The sequence below is a fragment of the Castanea sativa genome, chromosome 10 (assembly GCF_040712315.1).
Source record: "Castanea sativa cultivar Marrone di Chiusa Pesio chromosome 10, ASM4071231v1".
Classification (NCBI taxonomy): Eukaryota; Viridiplantae; Streptophyta; class Magnoliopsida; order Fagales; family Fagaceae; genus Castanea; species Castanea sativa.
Genome location: NC_134022.1, coordinates 23,055,934 through 23,078,311, shown reverse-complemented (window position 1 = coordinate 23,078,311; position 22,378 = coordinate 23,055,934). Strand labels below are relative to the sequence as shown.

At 35.0% G+C, this 22,378-nt stretch overlaps 2 protein-coding genes across 4 annotated transcripts; both read right to left on the bottom strand.

Annotated features, from left to right (window-relative positions):
- Window positions 1–3,160: 3,160 nt before the first annotated feature.
- LOC142611537 (protein ACTIVITY OF BC1 COMPLEX KINASE 1, chloroplastic) lies at window positions 3,161–9,890 on the bottom strand. Of its 3 annotated transcripts, none has more exons than XM_075783595.1 (14): window positions 9,430–9,890; window positions 8,706–8,912; window positions 8,091–8,180; window positions 7,821–7,967; window positions 7,271–7,435; window positions 6,895–7,035; window positions 6,603–6,782; window positions 5,827–6,022; window positions 5,079–5,206; window positions 4,432–4,503; window positions 4,046–4,158; window positions 3,805–3,952; window positions 3,641–3,710; window positions 3,161–3,518 (listed from the first exon to the last, which is right to left on the bottom strand). In XM_075783595.1, exons 1-14 carry the CDS (start codon window positions 9,706–9,708, stop codon window positions 3,454–3,456), a joined length of 2,001 nt encoding a protein of 666 aa, XP_075639710.1. In that variant the 5' UTR covers window positions 9,709–9,890; the 3' UTR covers window positions 3,161–3,453. The 3 variants fall into 3 exon arrangements, with proteins under 3 accessions (XP_075639710.1, XP_075639709.1, XP_075639711.1); XM_075783594.1 differs by having other exon boundaries at window positions 3,805–3,967; window positions 9,430–9,830; XM_075783596.1 differs by having other exon boundaries at window positions 3,805–3,967; window positions 9,446–9,572.
- A 2,518-nt stretch (window positions 9,891–12,408) lies between these two features.
- Window positions 12,409–18,358, bottom strand: LOC142612846 (replication protein A 32 kDa subunit A). Its single transcript, XM_075785011.1, has 10 exons — window positions 18,129–18,358; window positions 17,754–17,864; window positions 16,986–17,083; window positions 16,676–16,717; window positions 16,489–16,566; window positions 13,994–14,069; window positions 13,458–13,559; window positions 13,285–13,364; window positions 12,870–12,938; window positions 12,409–12,758 (listed from the first exon to the last, which is right to left on the bottom strand). Exons 1-10 carry the CDS (start codon window positions 18,231–18,233, stop codon window positions 12,674–12,676), a joined length of 846 nt encoding a protein of 281 aa, XP_075641126.1. The 5' UTR covers window positions 18,234–18,358; the 3' UTR covers window positions 12,409–12,673.
- Window positions 18,359–22,378: the final 4,020 nt, after the last annotated feature.

Below are 22,378 nucleotides of genomic sequence, written 5' to 3'. Positions count from 1 at the left end.
CTTATTGGCTCTCGAGAGTGGAATCTCCTCCCTCCAATATTGATGCTGTTAGGGGTCAAATTTGGAAGACCAAATTACATGAACGTTTCAAGATGCTTCTTTGGAGAATTGCTGCTAACTTGCTGCCCTCTAAAGAGATAATTAGCAGATTTAATGAGAGTATGGATTTATGCTGCCCTCTCTGTAGTTTGGCAGTGGAGACAACTTTGCATCTATTCATAGTATGTCCCTTTTCTAAATCTTTATGGTACCAAAGCCAGTGGGGATTGAGAATTGAAGTTTTGAATTTTGAATCCCCGTTGGAGTTTGTCAATTTCCTTTTATCTCCGAATTTTGTGAATAATCTATTGCCTAGCCAAAGAGAGGACTTTTTGTTATTTGGTGCCATCCTCTGTGATGTTATTTGGAAGCAGAGAAACCATTCCGTATTTGAGAACATGGACATAAATTTGGAACTAGTGGCAACCAGAATTTTTAGCCTTTTTGTCGAACATAAAAGTGCTAGACCCCCTCTTACTAGACCTTGAGTTTCTGCATCAGCCTTGGGTTGGAGTTCTCCACTGAGGCATGGCTTAAAAATAAATGTGGATGCTGCGGTAGGACCAAGATTCTCTGTCATTGCTGCAGTCACAAGAGATTGAAGAGGAAAAGTGGTATTTGCTGGTTCAAGGAAAGTGAACACCACCATCCCTCTCCAAGCTAAAGTGAAAGCAGTGAGATGGGCACTCTCTTTAGTTTCGAATTTAGTTTCGAATTTGAGGTGTGATTCTATCTCAATGGAAACAAACTCTCAAGTCGTGGTCAAACTCCTCTCGAACTCAATAGAGCCTCTCCTTGGAGAATCAAGTTTTTATGCTCTGATTTGAGGTCTTTTTGTCTAATTATAGTAGTGTAGCTGTTAGATGGGTGCCTAAGATCTGTAATGAGGCTGCCCACATTTTAGCCAAGTGGTCTTTATGTTGCCATTTTTATGGCTCTTTTGATGTTAGCCTTAGCCCAGACTGTTTCTCCTCTGTTGTGTTGAGAGAGTCCAATTGCTTGTTGAAGTTTGTTTCTTTCTTAACAAAAGTTTCTGATTATCGAAAAAAAAAAAAAAAAAAACTTATTAAAACAAAAAGTTAGAAAAAAATTTTAACTTTTATTTTGCCGCATCATAATTTGAAATGAGTTGTATAACTTATTGTAATTATTTATGTATAACAATAGTTTTTTGGATGTTCGTGGTCTTGTTATTATGTCACTACTTATATCAATTCATAAAATCTCATACGTAAAAATGCAGTCTGAAATTTCGAAAGAATGAACAAATTTTAGATAAAATGATCAAAATTAGGCTGATATGTCCAGAATTTGCATCAAAACAAAATTAAGGGATGTGATTTGTTGAACCGGTTTATGTATAGGAACAGAAAATTCATGCCATTCCAATCGAAATATAACGACTTTCAAAATTTTAATATTAAATATTTATAATAAAAAAAAGATAATCTTGAACTCTTAATTATATTTTACACTTCCACATCAATTTTAATGTGGATGACATCAAGGCATCCAAGCCAACATAGTTTTCAGAATAAAACGGTGAATTTGGAAGCGAGATCTATATTTCTAATAATTTTGGACTTAAAATAGATACTTTCAATCCAAACTTATCTTTTCTTATTCTTAAATAAATGCACCGAAATAGACAGAAATGCTACGTTGATATAACTCAACATAAGCGTAATAATAATAAATGTTAAACTTTTATTTTAGATATTATATAGATAGATTACATTTAATCTAAAAAATCAAAACAAACTATGAAGTTGATTTAGGAAACTATGAGCTTACTAGGGGGAAAAAACTGAGTCAAAGGCTTTTACCTTCTAAGAGCATTCCCATCAAAGGTTTTAAAAAATTTAGCATTTAACATCTCAAAAACCAACTTTATAATACATAACACATCACTTTACAATATCCCTTACATCAAAACTTCCATTTTTTTTTAACACTTCATTTAAATATTTTTTCTTTATTATTTTTTATTCTTCCTCTCTCCTTTTCAACCCATCGCCGCCACTAGCAAACCCATCAAGCAAAAAACACACACACACAGAGCAAACCCACATCCCAATCCACCATTGCCAATCAGACCACCAAGCAAAACACACAAGAAACCTACAAAACTCCACAACCACAACTACAATAGCCAATCAACCACCATCAATTACCCACCCCCACCACCATGGCAACCCTCCACTGCCACCATGAACCTGACCCACAACGAAAATCCACAGCAACAACAGCAAACCCACCATGGTAATCCTCCGCCGCCGATCTATTGCTCAACCCACCACGGCAACCCTTCAACCCACAACATAAAACCCAGCACGACAAACCTCCATAAAAGCCACAGAAACCCATCACGCCGAACCAAAACCCATAGGAACATAGTAGATCGGAAAATCAAAAGCACAGTCATCGAACCATCGCCGTCACCACCCATGACCATCGGACCACAACCCACAACCCAAAACCCAAAATCAAAACCAGAGTCATCGGACCCACGATCCATGACCACAATCACCGGACCACAGCCATTGGCAACCCACAATCATTGTCGAACCACAGAGAAAGAAGAGAGAAGAAAGAAGTGAGAGAGGAAAGAGAAAGATAGAAATGAAAAAGAGCCGTTGGAGTGAATAAAAAATAGTTTTTTTTTACTATCCAGCTACAGTAGGGTGTCAAAAATGAGATTGCACTGTAGCTGAATGTTAAAATTTTTAAGATTTAACATATTTGATGTAGGGGTGTTTTTATCATTTGGGGTGCTAAAATGCTAAAAAATAGCATTTAGTATTTTTAGCACCTTTAATAAGAATGCTCTAATATATGGCCCTCGTGTAGAAAAATACGAGCTTTCAAAAGTGGCAAAAGAGTATATGAGTTGAAATAAGTCAAAACTTTTATTTTGTTATTATTATTATTATAACATAGATTGTTGGAGTGAAAATCCATCACTCCCCCCAATACAATTCAATGCACGGCTACAAAGCAGTGCCAGCTCCCCTGGCCCCTGCTCATGAACACCCTGCATTGCACAGAAACGAAAATAAATCCCAACTCCTACAGTACAATTCCAAAAACAGCCAAACCGAAACCATCCAAAGAAATTGAATGAAAGTCAACCTCTTAGAAAGGCCAACTTATTAAAAGAGCTATTTTTCCATTGACACTTTAATTTGCTCTTCAAAATTAAAAGTCTATTTTGGTTATTCATATAAACAATGGTTTCTATAAAGAGGCAGTGAAGTTTTTAATGTTACAATATTTGCTTGGCCTGTACAACTTGAAACAAGAAGCTCTTCCTATATGAAAAACGGTGTAAAGTTGACATCCTATGATATAATCATCTAAATAAAGTAAGATCCGTATTGCTAGTTGCTACGCAGCTGCTCGAAAGCTTTTTAATTATCTATCAGCTAAGATTGACTCACTCCAGGAAAGCATGAGATCCCGGACAACGGTTGGAAAATCTGCAAGTCCCAGCATAAAAGTTTGAGTAGAAAATCAAAACATAAGATTTGAGTTGCATCATGTCACAGAGCTACTCAATTAAGTTGTCATTTTATGTTCAAAAGGTCAAAATGAGGTTTACCTCGTGCTACTTCCAAGGCTACTGATGGTACGTCTATATCATTTTCAAGCAGCCTATAGACATCCACGAGCTGTAGAAGACACATTAATAATTTAGCATTCTTGTAAACCAAGTATTATGGCAATAAAAAAAATAAAAAAATAAAAAATTCCAGATCTACAGACCTCCTGGATGTGAAGCTTTGAATCTTCAGTCAATGCAAGAAGAAGCTGTCTGCGGATTCCTTCATCAATAAGGAAAAGGCGAGCTCCATCTTTGATGGTATCTGTGAGATCTAGTTTTCTTTGAACTTTCCAGTCTCTTGAACCTTGCCTGTATAAAGAAGGTCTATGTAAACAAAGGTTCTTAAAACTCCCAAGCAGAATAAAAGACAAAGGAAGCAAGCGGCCAAGAAAAGATACAGACATTTCCTTTACTTGCAATGCAGGGTTGCTGCTCATCTTGGTGACATTTTCCTTAGCAAGAACAATAAGGTTTTCGAGCCGTTTCCACTGGAAAATACCATCTTTAAATAGAACCTAATGCAAAAAAGCAGATCACTATTAAAGGTTGTAACTGGAGAAAAATTTCTATGTTGGTGGAACATGGCCAATAGAGATATTGGAACTATTCTGTAGCTTGATAAAAAGAGAGGGAAAAAGATGACAAATAGTTGCTTAAAAATTAGAAGCTTCTCTAACTTAAATATATTAAAATATACACGTCAAAATTCAAGGAAATTAGTTCTGAGACCAAAGAAGTGAATATTCTAAGAAAAATGAAGTTTCCAAAAAGAATGACTTTGAACTGACCTGTATGAGGCGTTCACGTAGAGCAGGATTTGGGTCTGTTAGAAGGCGCTTTGCAACATATGGATAGGCAACCTATTCAATTAGTTAACATCAATAATTATATGAAAATAGAGAGCATGATAGTGTATAAATTAAATAAAAGGCATGATAAAATTTGGATAGTTATCATAAGATATAGAGAACTGCTCCCATCATAGCTACTAGTCAAATTTTTTTAAGCATATGTTTTGGGACTAAGGCTTGGTTGTTGTTATGTTAATGAATAAATATCTTTACAATTTTAGCAAAGAGAACTGGTAACGTATATAAGAAAACAAACTACTGTAGTCCCTCATCATGAGATCAGGGCCATCAACAAGGCAAACTGGGGCGGATTGTATCAGACTTTTTAAGGTGTAATTTATTGATAGAAATTATAGTGCAGTTTATGTTTCTTGATAGAAACAAAAACTGCACTATAATTTATAGATCAGATTCACTAGATACATCTAATTAACTACATATCTGAAGGTTAGGACAAGTGGGATGACAGAAACAAACTACTTAAGTTTGATGTATAACATAATTTCAAATTATGACAGATCCACAAATTTAAAAGAAGATAGGATACCCAAACATGAATAAGGGAAACAAGAAGCTATCTTTACCTCCAGAAACTTGAAGTCTGGCTTTAGAGTGAAACAGATTCCCTCTTGTGTCAATAAAGAACGGATAACAAGAGAAAACCTCTCTGGGATTCGGATGGGATAATTGTAAACCAATTGATTAAATTTACCTGCAGCAGATAGAACACATGCTTACAAAGTAGTATAGAATAAAAGTAACCACGAAATGAAAAAGTTTCATGTAATACACTTACTCTTGTAATAGATCAAATAGTAATAATATAGCAAAGTATTGAAACAAACAGCATGACCTTCAAATTGTTCAACAAATTTAAATAAGCATATGAAACATTTATATACTGGGATAAAACTTGATATTCAAACATCATTTGTCATACTAAATCATACCCAAAGTAAGGTGATTTATCTGGAGGAGCCACTATTACGAATGTTTGATTCATAAAGAGTTCTATCATGTGAATTAGGGCATGAAGATTACGAGTCCCCAAACCAAAAATGCATTTTTTTGAAAAGTACAATAAAGCGAGAAGTCTCATAAATTTACAATTAAGAGTCTGACACTCCCTATGTTCTTTGGTTTTTAAGCATGGTAAGTATACACATAAACTTACAAATCAAACAAACCAAGAAAAGAACACTTCAGAAAGTACAACAAAGGTGCAGATTATATATAGTCAGAGAGCATTAAATGCAATATACCATATGTAGGACTTTAAACTAACAATAACATCCCCTGCCCAAAAAAAAAAAAAACAGAGAGAGAAATTACCAGTAACACTTCGAAAATTAAAATCAGAGACTCCTTTTCCAGCAGAGTTCTGCCAAATTGCTTCTAAAGCTGGAATTATAGGAGAGACATCAGTTCCGGGAGCCAGGAAGCCAAGCCTGGTGAAATCATTTGCCATCTCCACATAGTCCTCATTTACAGCATGGACAACAGCATCAATCAAGATCTGTTTGTTTTGCTGAAGGATTGAAAGGAAATCAATATGTGGTTCCAACAGAAAGCAACTCAATGCAAAATGAGATTGACTAAAGAATAGTAAAAATATAGCAGAATCATAATCTTTAATAATAGTTCCAACTAATCCTTGAAGTCTACTAATTTTGGCGGGTGGACCATGCAATGCTTTTGTGAGCATGGTAAGTTTACACACGCACCAAGTGGGTTTTTGAACCCACAACTTTACCCTTCACCCTTTTTATGGGAGGAGGAGGTGGCATTTGAGTGATGTCACCATATGGTGAATAATTATAAAAAAATACATCATAAATTATCTAAGAATTTTAAAAAATTTCCGATGAGCCATTATTTAATCTAGGGAATTTTCTTCTATGCTTTCAATTATATTCAACTTCTACAATTTAAATACTTAATTGCCCATATAACATCCCAAGTCCATTGCCCTTTATTGCCGTTGGATCATTCATATTCATAGGGTGCAATGAGCTTGTGTTGTTATTAAATGCAGCCATAAATACTACTAAAAAATGAGGTAAAAAATGTACAGTTCAACTTAATATCTCTGCATAAACACAAATTACCTGACTAAGCACGGCAACATTTCCAAAGTCCACATATGCAATACGTCCATCACGCATAGCAAAAATATTTCCAGGGTGTGGATCTCCATGAAATAACCCAAATTCTAATAATTGCCGCAAAGCAGCACTAACTCCAACTGTCAAAAATCCATTTACATCAATGCCACCTTCCTTAATAGCCTGAGTTATATGGAGGAAAGATTATTACTATACGAAGTGATATCAATTGGATTGTAAATTTTATATATATATATATATATGAAAGCAGCAGCTTCTATCTTAATAATCAAACCTGTGGATCAGTGCACCGGATGCCATCAATCCATTCCATAACCAAAACACGTGACCCACAAAGCTTCTTGTAAACCCGAGGAATTTTGACAGTGGGATCATTTTTGAAGTTCTCAAGAAAATCCTCAATATTGCGGGCTTCCTGAATTAGAGAAAAGAAACAGCATGCTACATCTCATTAAATATAAAAGTAAAATAAATTACTGAAATGCAAGTGCATTGGTAGCTCAATTATCATACAGATTTCATAAACATTATTCAGCTGACATGCTTTATATAAGTGCCTTTTTTTTATGTCATTATTAATTACACCCATAATCTTTATTTCAAAGTACTAAGGACCTTTCAATGCCAAAAAGGAAAGTTCTGAAAGGTACCAAGGTGTAATCAAGCTCCTCCAAAAGCTTCTCGCCAAATTCATCAACTATCAGCTCAGCATTACACCCCAGTTTCTGTAGACTGATGCCATTCAAAAATGATGCAAGATTGCGAAATAGAAAAAGATCCCGATAAATTATAGGCTCTATCTGAGGCCTTTGAACCTGTAATTATATGAGTAGAATTGTAATTAGTTAGACAGACTGTGTTTTTGAAGTCCCAGTTAAACAAAATCCCTATAAAACTAGATAATCTTACATGTAATCAAGCACATTCAAAACCAAAACCCAATCACTTTAATGAAAAAAAATTCCCCCCTTTGACGCTTCCACCTTTATACAATATAAGTGGCACCATAATCAAGCAACAATGAAAAGCATTTGCACTAATCTGAGGAAACATGGCATGAATTACACCGGCAAACAATAGCATTAAACATACTGGTCACATTTGTTATCTCTATAAAACTAAAAATTCCCAACCCATGAATGTCCACAAAAAAAAAAAAAAAAAAAAAGGATAACAAAATAAGGATAAATTTCATACAACCTTAATAGCAACATCCTCCCCAGAGTCACGTAAAGTAGCTCGGTAAACTTGACCCAAACTTGCTGCTGCTATTGTCCGTGATGAAATTTGACTGAAAACAGCTTCAAGTGGTTGGCCCAATTCCTCTTCTATGATGTTGAAAGCAACCTAGACCATTGTCAAGTCATCCACAAAATATTACTTCAGCCACAATGCAACCAAAAATAATACTAATAAGGTCCATCACGAATAGAAGTTTTTAGTAGTTAGTATGACAAAATGAGCTTTTACCTGATTGGGGAAAGGAGGAACATCATCTTGAAGAATGCAAAGTTCATTCATATAATCTTCTCTGATGATATCAGGTCTATTTGCAAGAACCTGCCAATACACGAACAACATTCAATCAACAGGGAAACACAAAACCAAAGCACATGTACTAATTGAGCAAAAACCATGGATTCAAAGTTTAATGCCATAATTGAGAAGTTGCTAAAATATGCATTTCAATAGCAACCTCTTCTTCTTGATACTTGATTACTTCAGCTTTAAAATTTAGTTGACTATTATGAAAATTCTGGGGGGCTAAATTTCAGCCAAGCAGGGTAAAACTTTAAAATTTTTAAAGTCAAGAGTTTCAGAAAAGGCACTTTTTCATTATTTTATTGAGTCAACAGAAAACCAAATGAACAAGTCAGTCAAAATTGAATCACGTATGCAGGGGAAAAAACAACACTATTCTGAAAGTCTCATTGTCAAGAACTGACAGTATATCAATAACAAATATAAGTGAACCAAATTTAGAAGTTGAGTACTGCTAACAGACATTTGCTATTAAAGAGATAATTAAAACAACAACCCAAAAGTGAATAAAGACTATAGCATACGAGTAAAAACGCAACAAACCTGGCCGGCTTTGACAAAAGAAGGTCCTAAATCACAGAGGAGATTCCTAAGCTGCCGAGCACGAAAGGGAACAACCTCTTCATCTCTTCCAACCAAGAAATCATACACCAAGGCAGACCAGTACAATCCCAAACTCCACACTATCTCCACACCACGTGAAATTAGCGAAAAAATAGCCCCTCTGGATTCCAATACTTTATTCCTCACCTAATTATCAACAACAGTAATGTAAACTCAGCCACAAGGTAAACACAAATACATGACAAACTGAAAGAAAATTTTTTCTTTTAAGCATTTTCAATTTCATCTTAACAATCCAATTGTTCACAAAACCAAAACCAAAACCAAAATTGTCATATTCATGCTGCAATACCTTAACTTTCTCCCAATTATCAATAGGGCCTATAAACGAGCCGAGTATTAAAATAAAAATTACCCATTTAATTTTATTTGAACACAAGCGAAGCTCGGAGTATATCATCAAACTATATAAGCATATGTGTATTCGAGTACACATATATAATATTATATATACTTAAATCATGCTTCACACTTCGCGAACACGTTATTATATATGATCTCGACTTGTTTTAACAGTCGATATAAATAAGGTTTTTTCCCGAGCCAAGCTCGTTGTGTTCATAAACAGCTCGATTCATTTACAATCCTAACTAAGCACACAGCAATTACATAACAGAATTCAACCAAAAAAAAAAAATCATACTGTTTCAGGAGAGTACTTGCGAAATGGCACGCAAACGCCGCGCTCGATATCGAGTTGCTCCAAGGCACTGCTGGATTTGGCTGATTGCAAAGCGGTTAAGCTCCTCCTCGGTACGGTGCCGTTTACGGAACCATCGGCCGCGGAATTTGTGAGTCGCATTTGCAAGTGTTTCGATTTCTTCTTGCGAAGTAGAATTTGCGATGGCACATAGACATAGTAGTTGGTGCGATTAGTAGAGAAAGGGACTGTGTTAACATAATTTGTGTGTATTAAGTTCATGGGTCTAGAGCTCTAGAGAGAAAAACAATTAAACTTTGGTGCTGAAGCGAAGAGTTCGAAGATTAGTTTTTAGTTAAAATTTAAGGTATATTATTGGGTTTTTTTTTTTTTTTTGGTTGGTGAGAAAAGTGAATAGAAGATTGGGAACCACATAAAGTTTTGGGTTGGATTGGGAATATTGATATGGTTTTTTTAAGATCAATTTGAGACAAAAACGCAAAGTGTGTACGTAGTTGATGTATTTTATGAAAGTAATTGATGTTTGAAAGTACTAGTTCAGGTCTTCAGTGCCAGCCAACCAAATCATTTTGCGTGGCGCTGGATGCTACAGCCCGAACTTGTATAAAATATTACTAGAATATATGAATATGATAGGAAATTACATTATTGGTCCTCAAATTATTTATACTAATAATAATTATTAGTAGGCAAAACCACAATAAGTATTAGCCCATCACAACCTTCGAGCGTACATTCATTTCGATAGAAAATTTACACATTTTCTCATTAATATTATTCATTTAAAAATACTAATATAATTAGGAGTGTCATAACTTCAAAAAAGAAACAAATACTCCTATAAAGAAAAAAGAAGAGAGAGAGAGAGAGAGAGAGAGAGAAACGTTTGTGTGGCATTTGGTATGGGTAATATTTTAGGATTCTCAATAATACTTAAAGATTTTCATGTTTGGTTGCAAATTACAATAGAAAATCAAATGCTAGGAGAACCTGGATTCCCTCTTTAACCTCCTTTCAATAAAAATGTGGATTCCCTTTAAAATAGGTGGATATCCAGATTCCCAAGTTTAAAAGAAATTGTATTTTTTTATAAATTGACAATTTTAACCATTTTTCCTTAACATTTAAGCAATTAAGATAAAATATAAAACAAATCATCAATATCTTTTCCTTTGTTTTTATCTCTTCTTGCCAAAACAACATAAATAGGATATGTTATTCAAGTGCTCACAAATGCAAGGATGAATACATTATATATGTAATAGATCGCATTTATTTCATTGTTGATAAATGACTTTTATTTTTATTGCTACTTCTATGGTCTTATAGACCTAAATGTTGTTAGGTTGTTTTGTTATGGACTAAGTTTTTAAAAAAACTACTATTAAGAATAAAACATTTGAAAAGTTAAATAGTTATTTTTGTATTGTACTTGTTATTTTGAAATGTTAGACTATAGTTTTAATGAATTTATCATAATTTTTTTTCCTTATTTATTTAGAGGAAGATTTAAAAAAAAAAAAAAAACTTATATTGGATTTACAAATCTAAAGACAAAATGAGAAAATTAAATAATTCAATGAAAAATTTTAAAAATAAGTCAAACATTATAATCTCACATTCCTAGGAATCTAATTAGATCCTCAATTAAACCAAACATAAGAATAGTTACATTCATATTCATCCAGATTGTAAGGCATCACATTCCCAGTAATCTAGATTCTAAGAGTAATGTGAATTCTCATGTACCAAACGTCACATCAAGTCTTGATAAAAGGGGAAAAAGTGAAAATGTTGGGTTTAATGGTTATATTTTGTAGCCAAAAAAAAAAAAAACCTGTAGGGGCATTTTTGAACATAGGGATGTAGAAATTTTTGTCATTTAATTTTGTCTTTACTTAAACATAAGAATGTAAAAGCATTTTTGAATAAAAAAAAAAGTGAGAATCCCAAACAAAAAAACCCCTTAAATAATAGTATAGTACTAAAAGAAAAGAGAGGTGCTATGACCAAGTTTTATTTACTTTTTCTTTCTTTCAATTTTAGTGTTCTTTAGCCGAAATATAAAAACTTCCATAATTTTTATGTAACTTCAACTTTTAGATTTATTTTCTTTGTATGTTTTATAGGGTAAAAGTGTTCTAGATAAATAACGGCTACATAATAGAACATTAGAACCAATATCAGGAACCAAAATCAGATGAGTAGGAAAGTAATATAAAATCGGATCTAACCTTATGCGAATAATCTGCAATTCCCATTAAAAATAATAATAATAATAACCTGTAATTATCCCTATTTAAAAATCGAATCTAACGATTCTAACCTTATGTGAATAATCTGCAATTCCCATTTAAAAATAATCGAATCACAATTTGAAGTTTGTGGAAGTTTTGTACTCTAATGAGTCGTATCGTAGGCTGCTTATCTCACATACTTAAAATTAACATATTTCCATCCAACAAATGAGACAGAATTCCTGAAATTTAAGAATTCCCATGAATTGCTGCGTGAAACACACACCTTAACAAAAAAAGTTATAGCCCATTACAAAACGAGAGAAATAGTCCCCCCGTGAGAACAATTGCAACTGCCATCTTCTTCATCCTTCATCCTGTTCCAGTTCCTTCCCAGTCTCTTCAGCATCATTTTTATAAACCTCTGCTTTTGGGGTTTTTTTTTTTTTTTTTGGGGGGTACCTGATACATTATGACCAATTTTGTCTATTTGAACCTTTGCTAAAAGGCTAATTCATCATTCTCTAAAAATTTCAATTTCCAGATCCAACACTGGCGATTGGTGTAGCACAATGAGTGTTGTCAAATGTCAACGCCGTTTCGAAACCCCAATTTCTCTTTTTCATTTTTTTTGTTCTAGTGATAAACTATCAATACCTAGCTCAAGGTAGGTGAGGGTAAAAACATATAATTCAGGAGTAAATTGTTTAATGTTGGGTACGACTTTGGAGCAATGATTTTCCTGAAAAGAAATATAAATAGACAACCAAAAAAGGGATCATCTCCAAAGGAATGCCCAATATTTACAACACATTATGAGATTTAAGTTATATTTAAGATAAGTTAGCTTGCACTTCGAAGATACAGGCATCCAACTAGATTTCTACGCTCTATTTAGACCAAAGGAGACAACAAAAATTAAAACAGCATTCATCATGTATGCCCCGACTCATAACACAACCCGAGCAGAAGCTAAATCCTCAAGAATATCAACCAGATGCTGTTGACTTGTAGTGAAACTCATCAATGGTGGAGTATATCAAACCCTCCTCTTCAAGGGACCTAATAGATTCCCTGGAATACAAGACATGAAAAAATTCATATATATTATATATAAAGTTACAGATTCATCCAAAAACAAAGGTTACACGATGCAGGGAAGAGAGAGAGAGAAAGAGAGGTTACATGATCTTCTCCACAGGAAACTTTAGCTGCCGAGAAAGTTCATCCCTGTGTATCCCCTTTTCCTGTCCACTGCATATAATTGGAAGTAAGGTATCACTGAGAATCAAACCTTATAGTTAAACATGAAAGTTTCTGAGTACAAATTCAACACTAGTAAAACAAAAGAAGGTTAAAATCAGTGCTAGAGATAGATGGTGGAGGGTTAATTTTGAAGAAAGTAAATACTATTCTTGCAAAGAGAAACCAACTTGATAATGCAAAGCTGTAGAAGAAACCCCATTGTATACAGATATCTTATATTCACAAACTCTCTTTGCCCAGGGAGGGATATACTGGCACTAAAGCCATGTTATTTAAAATGAGATAACACTAATGGGAAAAAAAAAAAAAAAAAGCTACAAATTTGATGACTTACATGCTTGAAGGCTGCTGCAGATAATCAAGGACCAACTGATCACAGCTCTTGAGTCCATCAATGCTAAATTGCCCAGATAACTATAGAAAAGAGAATTTGAATGTTATGACAAACATACAAATGAACAAGAATTTAAATAATAAACTTTAAAAAAAATCCAACTCATAGCATACCTGATTAGATGGTGCTGTCTGACTTTCATTCGACCCATTCCGCACAGGAGTGCTCAGAGATGTATCCACCAATTGAGGCTGGGTTGGAGTAAGTCCTTGCCCCTTCAATTAGAACAGAATAACACACATAATCAATACAGAAACACATATATATACACATCATGCATCTATATTTAGAAAATAAATGAAAATCTACACTATTACATTAAGCACGCATTCATTATTTGTGTCCAGTGTCCACCCAATTGAAGCCACTTCACATTATCATTTTTAAATACCGAAATTGCAAGTAAAATAGTTCTGTTCGAATTTTGAGGGTACATACTAAAAATTCTAATTGCTTTGAAATTATATTGGTTTAAGACATCCACAGCCACACATTCTATCAATTTTTGGAGATAGGGGGAAGTAGCTTTTCCCATCACCTTTCGTGAATAGTGAAACAACTGTATTGCTAATAGAAAATAATGTGTAAGAGAGCAGGTTCATATGCATGCAGCCACCTCTGGTATCAATTTGAGCACAACTAGTAGTACCTGTGATTTGGTTTGCAAGTGATTGTGTATGCAATCAACGAAGTGGAAGGTAACCTCATCAAAGTTTGTAATAGGTCTGAGAGACAAGAAAATTTGAGCACATCAGACAAGTAATCTCTCCACTATAAAAGAAAATTGCAAAAATAAAGACAACTATATTACATTGAAGCCAATCAATTTTCATAATCCATCTGAACTACTCTATCAAATGGTGTTTCATATGTTTTTATTCAAGGATTTGGCTTACTTCCAGTACTTTTTAATCTAAAATCTCTTTTTATTTTAATGAGAAACTACCACCACCTACTAACTAAATAAAAGGTGGAGATTAAAACTCACTACCATTTGCTATTGTTATTTAAAACAAAAGGAGATATCCAGTTAAAAAAAGTAATAGAGGTAAGTCAAACCCTCTATTCTATCCCCCCCTTACACATTTTAGTATTTTACTTTCTTATCTTCCCCCTTTTAAGAATCATGAGTTGAAAATTTGAGCCCATGAAAACAATCTAGTCATATATTCCGGGAAAAAAATATATCACTGTAATTCAAAGCAATCATCCAATTTAAACCAAACAAGGCATATAGACAACTCTAATTTCTGTGTTTCATCCATCTCTGCCTCTTTAGTCCCCCATTGTCTCAAGGGGAAAATAAATAAAAACTCAAAGAATTCTAAAATGTGAGATTAGGAAGAATAGTCAACTGTAGCATGAACCAACACAAAAATGAATATTGTGAATTGTGATGGACCCTTCTAATGCCCAAATCAAAACTTCTTATCCTTTTGCAAGAGCTAGATATTTGAGACACATCTGAACTTAGTATGTGCTTATCAAAATATATAAAATGTAATGCGATTTAAATTGTTAGGAGTCTTATGACTTAATCAGCCTCTTATAATTATTTAGTCATGAAGTGACTAGTCATGACTCATGAACCAACAATGTAGAAACCTGTAAGAATATAGCTACAACAACTACCAGAAGTAACACTAACAATATCTAAGAGGTCCACCCGCCTCAATGGTCCCAACCTCATGACTTGACCTCCAGATATATTCAACTCAATAAAACCCTAACGCATCTACAAAAGAATGGCTGCTCTCAGATTAATAGTTTGCCATTTATTGAGGGCTCATTTTTGGGACACATCACAAGAAGCCTTAAAATTCCTTGTAAGTACATTCATGCCTAAATGCTCAATGGGCCATTAAAATGCTTATTCAACCAAAAATAGATGAAGCCCAAAAATATTGCCCAATCCCATTTAATTTAGGTTAGTTGGGCAATAATGATTTAGGTTGCGTTTGGCATTGGTTAAAAAAGACAGCTTTCTTTACTATTTAGCTTAATTTTTGCTATTATTAATGGGTCCCATTGCACTTTTTAATATTATTCATAAGTCTCACTGTACTATTTCAACTAGTTTTTAGCTTTATTTACAGTATTTTTAGCAAAAAAATTTCAATTCAACTAAATAAATTATTCCCAAACGGACTCTTAGTTGGTAGAGTGGCAATCATTTAAGGTTGGGACATGTTTTCAAGGAAGTGAGAAACGCAAAGAGACAACTGTAAACATGCAAACCCAATTAATGACTCAAAATCTCTCCACACAATATGACAAGCAGTCATAAATGTATGACCAGTGACCACAAATAGATGAAGACCAAACATACGGCCCAAGCTCATTTAATTTGGTCTCCTCACAATAACTTCTGTCCAACCATTTTTTGTCCAACAATAAACCTAATGGGGGATGGGGACACGGAAGATTCAACCACCCCATTAATCATTAGAACTCAAGTTAACACACTTCACAAATATGCACATATACGGCTCAATGGCTATTTCCCTGCATCTATATTTTTGGATTGCCATGTCCATCATACGTCCACAAACATTTGGTTCTGTATCTTCAATCATCGGATATGGCTTGGTTTTTCCACCCTAAAACAAATCAGTGCATGGCAGCAATCCTGCCTAAAACAAATCACATGGTTGGTAACCAAAATTGTGACAGGTGAGACCCCTCTATAAGCAATATGAAGTCAGCATTTTCCAATCCAAAGAAAACATTGATGTTCTCTGTGTAGCAGAAACTAACTAGCAATATATCATATTCCCTAAAACGTTTAGCCTTTGTGCTTGCATCATTGCTAGGCCATCATCCACAACAAACTAAGGATGAGAATGGATATTGCAATTTCAAGTCTATAGAACATTTCTTGCACAGACTTATAATGGATAGAGCAAGAACATCTTTTCTTTTTTTGGGGTTCCCCTTCAAACATACAAGTTGTAGGTAATGCCTACATAGCTATACTGAGTAAATGGATCAACCAACTGAAACTGGTATAACTTGTTAAAGATGTAGATTATGCAGCAAAGTTTGAAAAAGAGAATAAGAACAAGATACAATAAATTTGGGGAAAAAATATCCCTTCAAGCATGACCTGATTTAACACATAGACAGGAAAATTTATAACCATACCTGACAGAGAAGGCAACTAATTGCTTAGCACCTTGAAAGCTTTTCAAGTGCCCATTAACACGAACATACATTCCATCTCTGTTCCACCATACATCATAGAAAATCATAAAAAATTCTACGCAGTATGGTACCTTATTTTAACAACCATAATTAAACTGAAAACTAATTAATAAAAATAAGAACTTACAGTATTTCCTCCATTTCAATTGTGTCAAAATTCTCGTTCATCCTATTAAAGAATTAAACATAGATTAAGACATGTTTTATACAAGGTAGAGTGAGTTTAGAATTAAGAATAGTACCAACTAAGTTACTAAGAAAGAAAAGATATAATAATATAAGCAATTCTTGGTTTCCATTTCAAAGTTCTCCAGTGTCTAGAGAGGCAAAAAGTACATCAGTGTAATGTCTAAGAAGCCAAGAAAACAAACATTAAAGTTTATAACTAATTAACATAATAACATTTCATGAATTCACATTCAAAATGCATGGATTACCATCTTCTACATTTCATCCGTCCCGTTCCATCATCTAGAATGAAAGCAACATCAGTATTCCTCCCAACTTTCTCAAACACCATCCCAACCACAGTAACCTGAACCAACAAGATATCAAGAAATACCCATCAAAAAAGAAAACATGTACAACAAGGGCGCAAATTGAATTGGAACTCTGTCCATCATAATTATTGTGAAGAAACATCAATAATATTTAGCCTTCAGCAATTAATTTGTAAAAGAGCAGAAGCATTGATAAGAAAGATATGTAAAGATTAAAATCAAACTGGCTTGCAAAAGTACCCCAAAGCTTTTATATGCTTGCTATTAACTACCACTTGTCCTAAAAGTTTAACCTCTTAGAAAATGCCAAATTTAATCATTTAAGTAATACTCCACACATTCCAAGAGCTTTGTAGCTCAATGGCATAGTTTAGTCTCCTTTGTGAATTATCAAAAAACACTCGCCCTCACATGTGGGCCCGAACTCCCTATAATAATTTGGGCTCAACATATGGGGTTTTTAACATTTTTAAATGAGGGCTGGACTTAGAGTAGAGACATGGTTAAAAGAAGACGTGACAACTTACGCTAATACAATGATAAATTACTAATTGTTTGAAAAAATGCTTAAACTATTAGGATCTTATGAATTTGATAAAAAACCTTAACCCACTAATTAGCTAGGTGCCCCCACAGCAAATGAAAGCAATGAAAAATCATGGGTTGAAATTAGAAAGTGATAAAAGAGCAAGAGATGAATAGTACATTGGCGACATCCACACCGTTGATCACAAAATTTGATTTTTCATCACCAGACTGAGAAGCTTCGCTTATTTGCTTCACTGTTACTGGAACCAAACCCTGAGTTTCGCGACTCTGCAACCAGAAAACAAACCCCCAAAGAATATTAAAAGAAAAACAGGCTGAGATGGAGCAAAACATAAACCCCTGTTTGGCTGCCAAGAAAACAAAACTTGTTGTAGAATTTGAGTTATTATTATTCTTCGATCTGTTTCAATTTGGTGATAAATAATCAAAGAGTAAAATAGATCCTTTCATTTTCTTCCATTCTCTATTCTATTATACAATTTTCCTACGTTTTCTGGGGAGGCAAATGGAAAATTAAGAAAGAGAGCTTACTTTTGCCGGAGAGGGAGTGGAATCGGCGGGCTGAGTTTGTTGAGTAAACGAGAAACCACCGCCGGCGAAGGCAGAGGTTGCATCAAACTGGCTGCTTGAGAACATTTTTCAAAACCCTAAAGAGAGAGAAGCAAAGCAAAGCAAAAATGTGAAAAAGTTCAAATGAATTTGTGGGAGTTTTAATAGGGTTTTGCCCGCCAATATTATTTCCTCTTCCCGCCAAGTTTTATGTTATGGAAAAATGAAAATTACAACCAATCAAATTTTGTAGACTGTGATTTTGGAGCTCCGCGTACATTACATATACAAGTATAATTGTATAAGTGTTTGATTTCACCCAAAAAAAAATTGTATAACGAGCTTTACAATCCATCAAATTTTGTCGCCCTAAAAGTATAAGTATAAGTTTAAGTATAAATACAACTGCTTGTGAAGTGTGGGATGGTAAGGGTTAAGATTCAAGTCTTCAAAAGGAAGTTTCACATACATATACACTTAAACTAATCACTAATTTGTACTATGCACGGGAACCTACATATTTGTGAGGTAAACTAAAATAATTTTATAAAATCTTAAATTGATTAAGAAACTACACCATTGCATGATTTGCTCTTGTATGACATTAATTTGTGTTACAATTTGATGAAGAAATCATTGCTTGAATATGCAATAACTTACAAAAAATTTGTCAGAAAATTTTAAATACTGCAAAAAAATAACTCAAAAATTTAGATATTAAAACTTCTAAAATACCAAAAAATATTAAAGAATCAGATGATTCACTGCTTATAAATTATTGAAACAAAAAAAAATATATATGACTAAATAATAGAAAAATATAAAAGAAAGATAGATTACATTCAAAAGAATAACTTCAATTATTGCAAGTTTTTTTATCTTGTAAAAAACAGCTAAAAAGAGTTTGGTGGTTTATGTACGAAAATTACTTTTCAAAAAAATTGCAGTAGAATTGTTCTATTATCCAAAGAAGTTGAACTTTATCAATAGTTGATGATTTTTATATTTATTTAAATAAAGCCACGTTTAGGATAATCTTAATATAAGCTTTATTCAAGTTTTTTTTTTATCAACATTTGAGTTTGAGTTTAAATTAGACTTGTTAGACAGATAGAATTTCACTCCTTATTAAGTTTAAACTAAACAAAAATAATTTTGTTTTAAAAAAATGGTAATAGTGAGTTTGAATTTAAGTTTGACTTGTTAGAGAGATAGAGTTTCACTCCTTGTTAAGTTTGGACTAAACAAAAATAATTTTATTTAAATAAAATGATAATTTTATTTAAGTATTATGCTGACGAGAAAAATTGTGGAAGTTTCAGAGGCCTCAGTTATATATATATGTAAGGCCACAATTTGCATCCGAACCCAACGGTGTGAAGGGAGCAGGCTCAAAAAGTCCAATACAATGAAATTTATAGAATGTGGGCTTGAAATCTGAGTTTTATGGATATTGGATAACAAAAATGATGGGCTATACCCACGATTCACATGCAACAAACTATTTGTGCCAAGGAAACTCTCCTTGGACGTAAGCCGATAACCACTTGTATTGCCTTTCTTTATACTAAAGACAAAGTACAATTGTACGTGATATGTATAGTATATATATTTTTTCTTTTTTTTAATCCCCCCTTAGAATGCCTTTCTTTTCCTTTTATATCATTCTCTTTTTTCCCTCCATCTTCCACGTATGGATCAGATGAGTGACCCGGATACTTGTCCCATTCACCGCCCTCTAGAAGTCTTCAAACAATAGCTGTAAGGCTGATCACCACTGTTCAGATGTCATTTCCCCATTAATGCGGCCAGAGGTAGGTGCAGAGTCTTTAATGCGGTAGTAACAGCTTTTTCTAAAATATTTCTCATTCGTTCTTCCTCTCTACGCCCTGGTGGAACACATCCTCATCCACCGAACCTTCCAGAATTTCCTTCCATACGTCATGGCGTATCATATGACCTTCACTTGACTTAGCCGAGGATACGCCCCTCCTCGGACCATTCCCATCAACCTTATTAACAATGGTGGCCGAGGATACGCCCCTCCTTTTCTTCTCGGCCATTAACTGTATCATTTCCCTTTCTAAATTTCCATTTTCATTCCAACCAAATGGGTAGATTTAAGTGTCTAGTAGATACCGACGCCGGTATGGAGGGTTTACGGGCCAAATACCACATCCCTCAAGAAGTGGGTTTAAGATATTGCCCCCCAGAAGCCATAGCCGACGATAGGAAAGAAGGGGAAGTCGTCATTCCCATAATCGCCTTTTTAGAGGGTGGGATGACACTTCCCATGAAGAATGTAACTAGTGAATACTTACGTAACCATATATTATGCCCAAACCAGTGTACACCTAACATGTTTAGAATTTTAGGTTGTGTCGATGCCCTTAATGAGCAAATGGGTTTAAACCTCATGTATGAGTGTCACAAACTTAAGGGTGTAAGGGTATTATCTCAAGTCTAGGTCTAACATTGTTAGGCTTATATTGTGCCTTCCTAAATCTAACAAAGGCATGAAAGACGACTATTTAATCGCCTCTGGGGAGTGGTACAACAGTCCCCATTGTCCAGTTGAAGAGGGAAATCCATGTGTGATTCCATAGGATTTAGGTCCCCTGGCCTGGGGTTCATGCTTTCTAACTTTATCATTTAGATCGATTTTGTATTTTATTTTCCTATTTATTTGACGTTTACTATTGACCTGACCATATTTGCTTCCTCAGACATTCTTGCAGACAAAAAACACGTATCTCCCAGTTTAAGCTTATCCAGCATCACGGACCTTAATAGAGTTTTATGATCCGAGGTGTTCGTGAGTGAAGACCTACAAGTGAGGGCCGCCCATCTCATCTTGGGATACGAACCATTATCGACAACTTTCCAAGATATCGGCAACGTGATCATCACGGGAGACTGGAGACGTAGAAGGATAGACATCTCGAAACTAGATTTCCTTGCTCCACACAATTTACCGGACAACCCTTTCGTCATCCTATACGTTTGCCCACTAAAAGCAGTCCCTCCTCGGGTGCAACGTGAGACAACAGCCATTCAAGAAGAGCCTACATCTCCTTGCTTGTCCCTTGAAGAGGAAATCGACCAGTTCTGACTCGAAGAAGCGGAGAAACCTTCAAAGGACCTAGTTGTCAACCTCTCGGACGAGGAAAGCAAATCTGCCGAGGGCTCGGGTATTCAGGGTTTCATAGTTGCACAGTTTGATAGCAGTGACGAGGAGGAAGAAGAAGAAAAATGTCTCAAAATATAGGCACAAGTTTGAAGGACCTTCTCGGCAGGAGGAATAAGCAAGCCGTTACGAAGGGCGCCTCAGGGTCTCAACCTCCTACCAATCTCCCACCCCCACCCCCTCCTCCAGGCCCTCTTCTTCCCGCACCTAACCTCAAGAAGAAAAGAGTGAACGAGGTCGAAGAAGAGGAAATGACCCAGAAGAAGAAGCAAAAACAACAAAAAGCAGGAAATGGCCAAGTTCGAGCTTCTTCTGTGGAGAGTAGGGATAGCCATGAATTGGCTGAGGTGCGCCAAGCTCAATCCCACTAGTCACCCTCATTGGAATTGGATGGGGTTCCCATTTCCCGCAGCTCTTCTATAAGAGAATTCCAAAAAAGGCATGCTCACTACCTGGCTGAAGTCCTGGAACAGCCCCTCCTTCTACCAAAGGACATGGAAGCCTTAGAGAACATGAGGCAACCACAACTCTTCCTTTCCCTAAAAAGGGATTTGGCTCTGGTATATGTGACTCAATCATCTCCACTTTGTTATTTCAATTGTTCACTTTATATAAATTTTTTTATACGCACTTTCCTATTATTTCCATCATAATGTATTTGTTCACCACCTCCTCATAGGCTATTCAAGAGGTGTTTGTGGACAAGAAATGGGTAGAAGATGCTCGGAACAAGATTGATGTCGAGATCAAGGTCAGGATTAAGACTGAACGAGCTCTGGGTCGAGTCGAACAGGAGAAGAAAGAAGCCACTGACAAACTGACAATAGAGGAGCAGTTAAGGAGAAGTGCTGAGGCTAGGCTTAAAACAGCCAAGGCGCAGGTGGAGGAGCAGCGCACACAGCTTCTTGACAAAGGACAAGAGCTAGCCACTGCCCAAAAAAACATTTTGCGCTTGAAGGGTGAGCTAGCTCAGGCCCAAGAAGCAGCCCGCACTATCAAGGAGACTGTGGATGCTGCATCTCTAACTTCCTACAATAAGGGGGTT

Excerpts from the sequence above, each read along its gene's own strand:
- LOC142611537 (XM_075783594.1), bottom strand. The coding sequence starts at position 9,708 with ATGAACTTAATACACACAAATTATGTTAACACAGTCCCTTTCTCTACT. Across the intron at positions 8,181-8,705 it reads CTTTTGTCAAAGCCGGCCAG|GTTCTTGCAAATAGACCTGA; the intron begins GTTTGTTGCGTT and ends GTGTATTGGCAG. Across the intron at positions 3,711-3,804 it reads CAAAGCTTCACATCCAGGAG|CTCGTGGATGTCTATAGGCT; the intron begins GTCTGTAGATCT and ends TGTCTTCTACAG.
- LOC142612846 (XM_075785011.1), bottom strand. The coding sequence starts at position 18,233 with ATGTTCTCAAGCAGCCAGTTTGATGCAACCTCTGCCTTCGCCGGCGGT. Across the intron at positions 17,865-18,128 it reads CCACTCCCTCTCCGGCAAAA|AGTCGCGAAACTCAGGGTTT; the intron begins GTAAGCTCTCTT and ends TTCTGGTTGCAG. Across the intron at positions 17,084-17,753 it reads ACGGTGTGGATGTCGCCAAT|GTTACTGTGGTTGGGATGGT; the intron begins GTACTATTCATC and ends TTGTTGGTTCAG.